We start from the raw sequence: 13,161 nt of genomic DNA, 5'->3' as shown, positions 1-13,161 counted from the left end.
CAAGATTTTACTACAACATTTCAAAGACTACCCTACCACTTATTACAAGGAGAATACCAATGGCAGCAATTTTCTACCACAAGGGGTTAAAATATAAAAAAAATAAAGTGTTGCATTTTTCTTTTGGGTCTTTGGGTTCACATGGTGACAGTGTAAACAAATGCCATGCACGAACCAATTGTTCTCTCATTGGTCAGAAGGAGAGAGGGTTACCCCGGAAAAACAAAAACCATGGAAGGTCTCAACGGGCCTGAAACCCGACCCGGCCTGACCCATGCTTGAATCCTGGACCCGAGTCATTCGTATATATTGGCCAGGTGGGAACCATGGAACATCAGCACACTAGATTAGTACACAAACAACGCACAGTATATGATAGGGGTGTAACGGTATATGTATTTGTCCCGTGCCGTCACGGTACGGGGGTCACGGTTCGGTGCACACAGTCACACGACGAATACGTCTGAATGAATATTAAAAAAAAAAAAGTTGAGTCCTCACGCCAATCTAGGTGGCAGTAATGAGCCTCAAAGCTGCCTGCAACCGTCATAACAGACGAAGAAGAGAAGTGATGAGAGTGTGAAGTTGGTTAGAGGAGCTGCCTGCTTCATTTATGTCACTGTGGCTTCTCAATGAAACACAACGGCGACGGCTCGCGACCGCTCGCGACCATAGAAAGCAGCTCGCGACTGGTCGACCGGATAAAGAAGTCCGTCGGCGATGTTTCACGGATGCGCGCTGCGTCGCTAGAAACGCATTAAACACGTAGCGCATGTTCACCCCCCCCCCCCCCCCCCCCCCCCCCACCCCACATGTCAATCACTGGTGCAAGGAAAAAGACAAGTTGTGTGCAACTCATCCCGCTGCCTCTTGACATGAACACAGACAGGACCAGAAACATCACCAAAGCAGCTGGCATCTAGTCTAAATTAACTGTGTAAACCAACATTTATGTTAATTTCTTGTTTTGTTTTTTTATAATAGTTGCCAGTTGTCAAGTGCAAGTTTTTTTCCTCTAGAATTAATGAATGGCATGATAACACTCCTAATGCAATTTTATATTCTTTTTTTTTTTTTTTACTTTTATAACACAAGACAAATTTTAGTTTTACATTCAATAGTGTCTGTTGTACCGAAACCGTACCGAACCGTGACCCCTGAACCAAGGTACGTACCGAACCGTGACTTTTGTGTACCGTTACACCCCTAGTATATGACAGAACATACAACAGAAATCTTAAAATGCTTTCAAATCGCTCAGGTTGTTAAACCATGAAAACTTATTTTATGTTTTGTTTTTTTTCCAGTGTGAATCTGCTGTGTTCAGTTTATACATGAATGAATCAGCCTCAGTGCTGCTGGTTGATTGTAAACAGAAACCATTGGCATCAGCTGTTGGACATAGGCTTCCTGTACCGCCGTGGTCCAACTCAGCACAAAGCTGCCACTCTGTCTCCTTCCTCCAGCTCAGCTCCTTTTGCAATAACTGTGAGAGAGTTGGCAGCTTCACTGTAAAAAGCTGCAACAGCCTCCTCCTCCTCCTGCACCACCTGTTTGCTGCTCGCGCTCTCGTCGGCCTAGCGCTGCTCACACACCTGAGTCCACACCCGCTGTGACCCAAAAGCCTGTAGCTACAGAAAGTAAAAGATTGTTATCAAAGTTGAATGTCACTTATAAAAGATGCAAAACATCAGTGAGTTTCAGCAGCAGACCCTTATAGGCAGCGGTACCCAGGGTCCATAGGTGGAATTGTTGTTTTATTCTCTCCTTTTTCAAGAATAAAGCAATAAACTGAAGTTCATTTCAGATGCCAGTTTATATTCAATACAGATGGGGATGCTACAGAATACAAAGACATGTTTATAAATGCATGAAAGGAGTTTGGGGGGGAAAGGAGCAACACTCGTGAGAAAACGCTCTCCTGGATGAATTAACATTACCACATCAAGAAAAGAAAAGGAAACACATTTTCTGTGCATCACACACTTGTAGTCGACTGAACGGAGCCAATAGCCATCTTTACTGCGCAACGCGTTCCCCTTTTAGGTCTCTGATCTTCATCCACCTTTGCGGTTGAGGGATTACTTTAATGGCATTTTAGCATACAGATAGACTGAGCCTCCATTAGCATAAAGAATAAAGACACAATGGCAAAATATATTTGCATAACACAAAGCGCTGGTTCAGGGAAGGGCATTCGTACTTTACATTACATCTCCTATTGTGACACACACTTTGTGCTGCATCTCAGCGAGTGGGTTAGGATGTTAATACTTCATAAAAAGGACGTCGGCTAGTGTTTCATCACACTAACAGCCATGAGATCAGTCGACAAGCAGCCCTCTGATTGGCTTGTGACAGTAGGGGAGGTCAAGCGGGTCCTCTTCTTATTGGTATAAATCATCTGCAGAGAGTCACCGAGGCCCCCTCTCGCTGTGAGGGTAAGTGGGTGATGGATCCACCGTGACCCCTGAGGTGCAGGTTGGTCTCAGAATAATAGTATCTGTTCCATGTTTAAGCGCGATGTATAATTTAACAGGGCCAATTTGGAAGAGTGACACCTCATTATTACGACTGCAGAGACAGAACGGGCAGTGGAAGAAGGAAGGCAGTTTCTCAGATGGGACCCTTTATTCAGTTAGACACTTTGGTTTTCTCCTTCACAAGTTAAGGAGTGGTTTATGTTACGATAAACTACAGGAAAGAACATGCAAGCAAACACATGATAGCGGTTCAAGTGAATTATAGTTGGAAACACAGATTTATCTGGTTCATATTCCTTGTCCTTGTATTTAACCCCCAAATCAACTACGAAACAAAAGCCAGTTATTAGTATAATATTATTTTCTCCTTGTCTTTAGCTACCCAGACTTAAATAGTTGCTCAAAACAGATTTAACTTTACAATTGTGTTTGTTTAAGACATAATTTAAATATTGGTGTATGTTTGTGCAAAGACCGGATGCATTTACATTTGTTTTTTGTACTGAATGTAATACTAGGACATTATTTCAACACCAGTAAGGTAATGTTATCCGAGGGTCAACCTAAACCAGACCCAAACCCAAAGTGAGTATAAATCCAAAGCACTAACAAGTTGTGTGGTGACTGTAACTGATCGACAGCTCCTTCTCTTCTCTCTCAGTGTTGCTGCTGCACCCATTAGGGCGGGATAACTTTTTAATTTATGGCTCTTATGATGTGTAGTGGCTGAATTACTGTGACGATTTATCTTTCTGTCTTAAATCTTCCACCCATATGAACACCTTCAAACCCAAAGAGTGAGTTAAAAAGAATAAAATGATCTCACTGTTGCGCTCACACAACTTTTTAAAGGAGCTATGTGTATATTGTTCTGTTTTTTTCTACCTATTAGTGTAGAAGAAACATTACAGGTTCATAATTAAACTTAATTCCTACTCTGAAATGAATTTGGTTTTACTGAAGTTATTGCGCTTATCAAGCAGCCTCAGCCTGACTCATCTGACCAAGTGACAAAGAAAATCTTCCAATGAAAACTTTAAATCAACCCGTACACAGTTTCATTAGTGCAGTGTTCAAGTTTATGTGTATCTTTGGTCTGTGTGGTCAGTTACGAAATGGCATTTTGAAATCTGGGAGATGATCGTATGAAGTCTGGTTGTGACTTATCTAAACATGTTATAATCAAACCTACTGGACGTATCCAACACAGATGTAAGACCCATCTGATAACAACAGAGAATATTAGCCTCTACATTACAGTGTGTGTGTGCAGCGCTCAGATCATTGAGAATAAATGTCAAATAATTGAGACTCATACCTGAATAATAATTAAAAAACAAACAAACAGATATTTCAGATCCCCCATTTGATTTGCTTTGGTTTCTGGCCATCTGTTAGTGTCAGTATTATCACTGAATCTCAGATGATGACATAATCTAATGCTCAGGCTGCACAGGTTTCTTTCTTCACAGTCGAGACAATAAAGTGTGTTCTTCATTTGAATTGCAGAAAGACTAAGGAAAGAGAGAGAGGAGAGGAGAGGAGAGGAGAGGAGAGGAGAGGAGAGGAGAGGAGAGGAGAGGAGAGGAGAGGAGAGGAGAGGAGAGGAGAGGAGAGGAGGGCTGAGCTGCCAGCTCAGTTCAAATGGGAATCTGGTCCTCAGGGTGCATGCACATGTATGTATGTGAGAGACGGAGAGAGGGAGGGCTGTGTGAGATAGCAAAGAGAGGGAAGGGAAAATGCAATTCCAGATTACATGTGCTTGTGCTGCAGCGTGGGTGGGCATGTGTTGGAGGGAGAGAGGGAGAGTGTGAAAGAGAGAAAGAAAGAAAGAAAGAAAGAGAGAGAGAGAGCAGTGATGGAGGAAGACAGCGAAGATGATGGAGTTTCCGGTCATGTGTATGGATGTGTTTGACATTATGTGGGATTGTCATATGGAGACAGCAGCGTTCAGAACAATAAATTCAAAAAAACAAACACAGATACAAAGAAGTGTTATTATTAAAGTTGGGGGAGTCATGGTACAGCACTGTATTCCTCTTTACACATCTCCTAGCAACCACAGCAGACACCATTTTGAATGTTTTATGATACTGTAGTTACATATATGTTGGATGGTTCAGAAAACAAGCACATCACGAACCGATTTTTACTGAAATGCAAAAAAAAAAGATGGGATTTTAAACTCTGAGCTGGTGTGTTAGCATATGCAAATCACAGACAGGAAGACTGAGCACAACCCACAGAGACACATCACACATAACGAGAGACATCCTGTAACTGCCAGGTTGAACCTGCTGATTTCACCCCGTGTCCGTGCTGTGAGGTCTGTCGGAGCAACACAATGTAAACAGACCTGTCACCTGTGCAGCTCAGGCCTGTAAGCACAGAAACACTATGGCTACACTGCAATCTGGAATGAGAGGGTGAACGCCGCCCTGGATTAAGTTTCAGACACAAGAATCAAGAATCAAAGTTCCTTTTGCTGTATATTCCTGCTTTTTGAAAGTTTAGCCTCTTTGTATTTGCAGATTTACCTTTTATAATGTGTTTATACAGCTTTCCCTAAACAATCTTTCCCTTAAACAGAGCATTGTTTCAAGAAACATCTGCATACATGCAAAAATGAATGTAAGCGCTATAGTATATGCCAGGCCTGTATGAGTCACTGTAATCACAAGTCACAATTAGACGTTTACGATGTTGTCCATGATCATTTGCTGCTCACCGCAGTTTTAGAAGAAGGCCCTGACAGACTCAGTAGCTTCTGTAGCACAAACACAAGCCTGTATCATTGTTGTTGTTGTTCTGTCACGTTTAGCTGTGTGGCTGAGGTTAGAGAGGGGATCATCCCTATGTCTCCCACTTTGTATGGGACCGGGGAACATAGGAACCCCGCTTTTCCCCCAAACATGCAATCTTTGTTCCCATATCTGGAAGTGGAGTTGTGACTTTGTAGATTTTTGCCTATTTTTGAGTGAGAAGTGGAGTTGTCCCATTGGTTGGGTTTAGGCAATGAAGAAAGGAGTTGGTTAAGTTTAGTAAAAAGACCAGGTAAAGGCTAGACAGCTAGGCCACATACGTAGATAGAGTCCAGATAAGTAGAGAGAGTCCATCGACCGGCAACAGCAGGGAACATAGGACCCTTTTTCAAAAAGATCATCCTATGTTCCCCAATCGGGGAACATATGGACCCGGGGAAAATAGGTACACTCCCGTTAGAGAGGTGGGGCTATGATGTCATAATTTCTCAAAATTTGTGTATTTGTTGTATACGTGAAAACGCAAGGGTGGCATTTTAAGACTTGTTCATTCTGGGACCTGTTTTCCCAAAACACCGATATGATAGAAAACTTTACGTACACCATGTCCCGTCTCCAAGTGTCAGGATTAAATGTAGAGAAAGTACAGCTTCAGTCATAGTTGAACTCAGCCCATGCTTACATTATCCAAGTGTGCGACCTAATCACAATGCAAATTTTAGCTGGTCTGAGGTTAAAGTTGACAAAAATAAGGGAAGCAATTCTTTGTTTGATGAATAAACTTTTATTTAGAGTTTTGATGACTAAAGGACAGCCTCTGAAATTTAGGTCTGAATTCTCACAATGTTATGCAGCGGCACATTTACAAAGCAGCCGATCAGAGTAACGCTATATGCTAATGCTAATGCAACTTCTGTTCTGTGTGTCTGGATAATGACACTCCCAGATGCATCATTGCTACAATTTTAATAGTATTAAATGTCATGCTTGCAGCATTGAACAACTGGAGATATCCTGTTACTCACTCTAAGACAAAGCCAATAAGAGCTTACAGTAATAAAACTCCAACTGAACAAATAGTGATGTAATGATTCTGATACGAAGGGCTCAGCCTTTTATAAATACACAGAGCTCCTTCATTTCTACTGGAGGGCAAACTACACCACCAGAGAGACCTCTGCTCAACAACACTTTGAACATTTATTTCTATACTCACTTCAATTAAATAACTCTTCATTACACATGACGTGATTCAAGTTTAACTTTGTAGTATCCCTCACATTTGCATAACAAATAGACATTGTAAGTAAGTGAGACAAGAGGCCGTATGAATGCGAGGCTCCTGAAACACGGCGCTTTTGTTCATCGCAGCCCCCCCACCCCCCCGGATTTCAACACGCAGCTCTACACACAGTTCACATTGAAAATTATGAAATGATGAAAGCATTTTTTTTTTTTTTGCGGGATGCTGAAAGATTTTCCAAGCCGCTTCCTTGGTGAAGTATCTTTAATGTATCTATCAAAGTCAGGCTGATGAAAAACACTTTGTTCGTCTGAGTGTTTGCTGAGGTGTGTTAAAGATATGTAAATATGAAACAGGGCTTGTGGTAGAGTCCTGTCATGATTATTTTCTTTTTGGTATTTTTTGTACTTTTATGTCTCAGGCTTTGGTATAAAATTGTTCTTTTTTCTCTCTCTCTGTGGCCATGATGAAAATGCAAAACATCTGAAAACTTAGCCGTAAGTGCTGCTCGCACCATGATGAGTGAGGAAGCCAACGAGACTCTCGACAATAAGGCTGATGCTACAGTATGCGAGTGTGTGTGTGTGTGTGTATGTGTGTGTGCCTGCTAGTGCGAGACTTTGGGAGTGTGAGTGTGTGTATGTGTGTGTGTGTTTGTGTGTGTAACCGATGCCCATTTGAAAGCCGGGAACTAGTCTTTCGTCCTTCAAACGCCAATTAACAAGGGCCCATTTAATTGCAGTGGTTTGGGAGGGCATACAATTACCACTGGAGCTGAACCAAGCTAAACAACCTCACACTCACACACACACATACACACACACACACACACACACACACACACACACACACACATTCCTACCTTATAAACAGTGGACTGTAATGCTGCAGTGATGAAGTGTAGATGGCTGTTATTTAAGGTCCTCTACCATGTAAGTGTAAAACTTAACAGGTCTATCATACAAACAGGGGACTGTAGCCAGAAGTTGAGCTGTGAGGACCGTAGACTGGAACATGACAACTACATTATTTTTTAACATGTGAACAACTTACTTCTTGCGAGATATTTGCACTTTATACATGGAAAGTATGGAATTTGATTTTATACATTTCCAGGTCTGTAACGTAAGGTAAATGAAAACTATTGTATGGAAATATATTTGTCTTAATACTTATCTGGGTTTGGTCTTATCTTAAGTTATTTGAGTTAATTCTGAATGCACTATTGTATAGCTACAATCTCCTGGAAATTATTTGGTGACATAATGGCATATAAATTCAGAATAATGAAAACCAATAAATAAAATAAAAATAAAATAAATTGCATAATTTATTTACATGATATACATCTAATTACCCAAATGTCACAAAATATTTGAATTTTTTTTACAGAGAAGTCTGGAAACTAGGGTCTGGAAAAAATTTAAAATATGTAGGAACCCTGTATATAACACAAGAGCCTGGTCAACTAATATAAAACTAACTACTTAAGTACGGGTCTTTTTTTATTAAATGAAAGCAGCCTAAGTTTTGATGCTAAATATGACGTGACACACCAACACTGGGGTCTCTAACTAACCCTCTACCCTACCAGCTGCACTTGAAGCTTTTGTCTGACCACTTTCCAGTCTTGTCCACAATTGGATAGATATGCAAACACACAGAGATAATGTTAATGAGCAGCAGTGTCAGCTCTTCTTTCTACGTCTCTTATTTGCATTTTTTCCTGTCCCCTCTTGCCACCTCCTCTTCCTCCTCCTCACACCTGCACTAACAAGTTGTTTATATCGAACTCCTCCCCTCTTCTTCTCCTTCTTCCTCCTCTGTCTGTCACTCTCTGTGATATGTTTCCTTCAAAGATGTTGACAAATCTCTGTACCTCTAATTGGAGTCATTGTCTCAACTTATAGCATCAAAGCTTCTACACCTTGCCTTTCCTAATCACTTTCTTTAAATCCGTCTTTAGCTCCTCTTTCTTTTCTCCCCCTCTTCACCTTTCTCTGACTCATTTCTTGGATGACATTTCCCCTGTCCTTCTGTGTCTCTCTTTTTTTCTACCTTTCATCTGTCATTATCTTTATTTTACTGCAATGGAAGTGTTGAGTGGGCACGGAAATGTGAGAAGCGCAAACATTGACACATTATTATTTGTCTTGTCATTGCAGTGAATGTTTATATTGAAATTATAGTGCAAATGTAAATTCTAACTCTCCTCTCATCCCTTTTCTTTCTTTCTTTCTTTTTTTCTATTGATCTCAAACAGGTTCCTTTAAAGGCATGTGTAAGCAGATAGATCACTTCCCGGAGGATGCTGACTATGAGGCAGATGCTTCTGAGTACTTCCTACGTAAGTCTGTCCATCCATTCATGTTTTGTATTTCTTGTCCTAATGATACTTCATGTTTTATATACGTGCACTGCTTCTGAACAGGTTTTATACATGTCTTTCCAGAGCTGTTAAGGAAATCAAACCCTTTGCCATATCATGATACTGAAATTATAGCGACTCTAATGACTAGTTTTTGCAAATATGTCCTGGTTTCCGGCACCATGTAACATTTTGGTGAAATTCCCAAGGTTTCCAAATGGGTGAAACATGTCTATGTATAGAAATGTGTGATAAGAGTTTCAGAGATGTTTTGTAACAGGTAGAAAATGTCCCAAATCTGTGGGATCGCTCAAGTTTGAGCGTTATAAAGTATCTGGGAGATAAGAATATGTCAGCGTCAACTGTGCCGCCTAAAACCTCTCACCTGTTTTAAGCTTGATGTGAGACGGAGAGACAAAGGGAAGGTATAGGAGAATAGCAGGAAGCAGTTTGACGAAAAGGGGGAATGAAGGGAGACAACAAGAGTTAGAAGTGGAGGGTAGGAGTCGAAGAGTTGCACAAAAGCTTAAGAGGAGAAACTGGGGAGGACGGTGTAAAGTTAGAGAAGGGGGAAGGGTGTAGGAGGTGAGGAGGTGGTCATGGAGGTGGGTATGAAGGAGGAAGAGGGATGAGTACGGTACTCGGAGGAGGGCACAAAAGGAGAGGAGGACGAGGCGGCACACGAGGGCGAAAGACAAGGAGAAGGGAAGGTTAAGGAGGTGAAGGACAAGGAGTAGGGTACCAGTGCAGCGCTGTTGCTTTCCCAGCGGCTTGCCAATTAGGACACTTTCTTCTATAAATACTCCGGGCTCCGCTATGTGGGTCACACCTCTCCCTCTCCTCCTTCTTCCGTCCATCCATCCACCCATCCATCCATCCATCCATCTATCCCTTGCTTCCTCCTCCTTCTTGCTTTCCATCCATCTGTCTGTCCATCTCCACCGAGGCCCTTGCACGCCTGTCCGACAGCTGGTGGTGGGGAAACATGGGGATGATGGTGGGGGGGAAGAGGACAGGCAGGGAGCTGGAGCTGGTTTTTAGTTTTGGGGTCTACTTGAAGTGACTTTTCACAATGTTTCTAAAAGTTTAAAAGTTTAGTTTGGCGAGAAGAAAAGGGTTACAACACATTTTCTCTCTTAAACTCCAAAGGTGGCACATTTCTAAGGAGTTTTTTTCAAAAAGCTATTCAAGGACTTGATCTCGTTGGCTTTTTCAGGGCTGAACAGCATTTTCACATCCCCCTTTTGTTGGGTAAAAGGTGGAAGCAGCATCCATGCCAAAAAATGTACCCGGTCTGATAAATAATCCCTGACACAGATACAGTAAGACATGAATTGATTGGTGCTCTGGTATCATTTACACTGGCGCGGCCTCAGAAACAGTGGTTTGCCAGTTTTCGGACTGGAAGACCGAGAGCCTGCTATTTGTTTTGAATTGACTGTACTTGGCCCAGATGAACCACTGATCTCGCAGAGCTCCCTCTCCTGCTGTGCGTCACCGTGGCAACTGAAATATCTGTGTAGGTTTTGAGTCATCAATTGGGAGGATTGGAGTATACTCCATCAGCTGATCCCTCGCCTTCTACTCTTTATCATATTTTTAATATATAGCTAAGTTATACAGTCTGATGATGGCTGAATAGTGTATTCAAAATGGATTTAGACCTTTTCACTTCGTTCACATATAGGCCTATTATTGAAAACCATTTTCCTTTGTTTTCAGTAAAATAAAGCAAAATAGCATCCTAAGAGTTTGATTAAAAGTCAAAAACTGAAATGTCACGTTCACTTAAATATGCAAATCCTTTATGCAGGCCAAACTTGAAGGTCTTCCAGGTTGGATAGCTACACACAGCAAACATTTGATGTATAATGCCGGCTAACATTGCTGTGCCACATCCTTAATTGTATATGACTGTGACCATTTGCAGAAATTGACCTTCTGTTCCTCCTCTGAGCTCCACTTTTATGGATTGCCGGCTGTAACATTGCTCTAACGCACTGACTCTTTGCACTCTTTGCTTTTGGTCTCCTCATGTATTCCCCACTGATGTGGTAATCAAAGCCGATCCTACCGCTGCACTCGCTCTAAGTCACTCTGACTAACGGTGTCAGCTAAATTACTGGAATGACAATGTAAAGTGTAGACGATGACACGTTCTGACAGATGGAAATGATGCAACACTTGTTTATAAGCGTCACCCTGCTTCACACTCACTTTATCATACACATTCCCACCTGTATGCTTCCCAGTAGAACTGTAAGCTCCTGCTAATGATCCCTGAGCAGCTTTACTGGAACAGCTGGATTCCTTGCTCTATATAACATCAGCTAGGAGAGAGGAGACAATTCCCGTTCCCTTAAACCCATACCAACCTGAAATAGTCCAGATCAGCGGTACATTGAATCTCTTTTGTAATGTTTTTACTGTCTGTTGTTTAGGAAGCCTGAGATAATGAATTTAGCAAGATGAGCCAAGGACGCTCCGTGAAACAGCAGCCGTTTGTTGACGAAAGCTCCAGATATCCTCAGTGCAATCTGTCTACCCCGAACAGCTAGAGTTATTAAAAGGAGGCCCAGGTCCAAAAACCTAAATCAAAGATGTGAGCTTCATACCTAATCTCCAAAATAGGCACGCTTCAAAATGAAACATATTCACAGCCAGGATTTACGTATATGAACATTTTTCTGACCTGCCACAGAGCTGGTTAAGTTTGGTTTTGGGAAAATATCACTAATTATGTTTAAAAGCACCCACATTGACCAAGAGTAGGAAGAAAACATCTGTCCCAGAGGTTGAATTACACCCAAGAAACCACTACAATCTCTGTCATCATATTCTAGTTTATTGGGGTGAACACAGTGTCTGATTAGCCAATCATCTGTCAAGGCGTTATGTCTCAAAGTCTTGTAATAACCTGGCTGAAAGACAGGACAGACTAGAGGTTGGAGTCCAGCCAATCACAGCGTGCCATCTTTTTGTTACTTGTGTGACATAAATATGTATAATATGTATGTGATGGGTGCTAGGCCTGACTTCACCAATCAACCTAATACAACAGACAAGGCATATTAATGATTTTAATCAGAAGAGAGGCTCACAGCCTGTTGTTACAGCTACAGCAGAAGCCTGAAAGAGGAGACGTAAAACAACATTGAACATTTAAATCCACAAATATATATTTGTGACATTACGTTACACTGGAAAGGTGTAAAATATAGACCCTTTAAAGGATTACTTCACCCAAAATCAATAATTCACCAATTTTCTACTCACCGTCATGCCATGGAAGGATTTGGAGAACTTTCAGAGTTATCAAAACGCTTTAGGAGTTCCAGGGGGGGTCCGACTGGCAACGGATTTTCATATAATGGCGGCGGATAGAGTTCACTTTTGAATCGTCCGAAACACACACTATGAAACATCCAGATACCTCCATACTGCCCGTCCGTACTGACCCAAGTGTCCTGAAGCCGCCACATGAAAAAGTTGTTTGGAAAAAAATAACTTGATCTCTGTTTTTAGCCTTGTTGTAGCAGTAGCTCCCACTACTCTCCAAACCCTTCCTTGGCATGACAGTGAGTAGACAATTGGTGAATTATTGATTTTGGGTGAAGTATCCCTTTAAGACATAACGATGCATCCCTGATGCTCAGTTGTCTTCAGCTAGGACCTACAGTAACACCTGCTGCAACAAGACTAATTTGAGATGTGTTCACAGAATAGTGCAGTGCAGCAGCTGTTTCTGGACTTGTCTTATTAGTGTGGATTCGCCCTTTAAACTGCTTCAATCAAACTGATTTGAGAGTGCAAAGGAATGCCGTAGCTTGTCAGTTTTTAGTGGTAAAATCCTCAAATGGAGATGACTCAATCCATCTCTGTAATAAATGTCATCATTTGCGAACACGCTGCCACTATTTACACCATTTGTGGCGACTAAAAGAGTAGTAGACGTTGAACAACATTAAACAACGGATGGATGTTGTCATTCATCTTGGATTCTTTACGCTCTTTTTCCCATTGTCAGTCTCCCTCTGTTTACCCAAGGGTCTTTTCAATCTCTCTGCCTGAGTCTCTTGCTCTCGCTCTCCGAGCCACCCCCCCCCCCCCCCCCCCCCCCCCCGCCCCCACCCCCACCCACCGCTCTCTGGGTGAATTTGTACATGTGGTTATGTAATGGCGAGCAGTCAGCCTTCCTCCTGCAGCAGTTGTACTATCAGCCGCAGCCACAGAGAGAGAGAGAGAGAGAGACGACAGAGCCACCACCCCAGTCCTCCACTACAGCATAATATAGAGGACAGCATT

The 13,161-nt window shown here is 41.9% G+C and overlaps 1 protein-coding gene across 1 annotated transcript in view; it reads left to right on the top strand.

Moving 5' to 3' along the window:
- The window catches only part of cacng2b (calcium channel, voltage-dependent, gamma subunit 2b), a gene marked incomplete at its 3' end in the record, with an annotated part of 74,630 nt that overhangs the window by 44,517 nt on the left and 16,952 nt on the right, over positions 1 to 13,161 (top strand). The window contains exon 2 of the mRNA XM_083971364.1: positions 8,752 to 8,835. Coding sequence (XP_083827490.1) covers positions 8,752 to 8,835 — 84 coding nt within the window. The remainder of the gene's footprint in view (positions 1 to 8,751; positions 8,836 to 13,161) is intronic.

The sequence above is a fragment of the Trachurus trachurus genome (assembly GCF_905171665.1).
Source record: "Trachurus trachurus genome assembly, chromosome: 1".
Lineage (NCBI taxonomy): Eukaryota > Metazoa > Chordata > Actinopteri > Carangiformes > Carangidae > Trachurus > Trachurus trachurus.
Note: the sequence above shows the minus strand (reverse complement) of the source record. Positions and strands in the feature narration are given on the sequence as shown.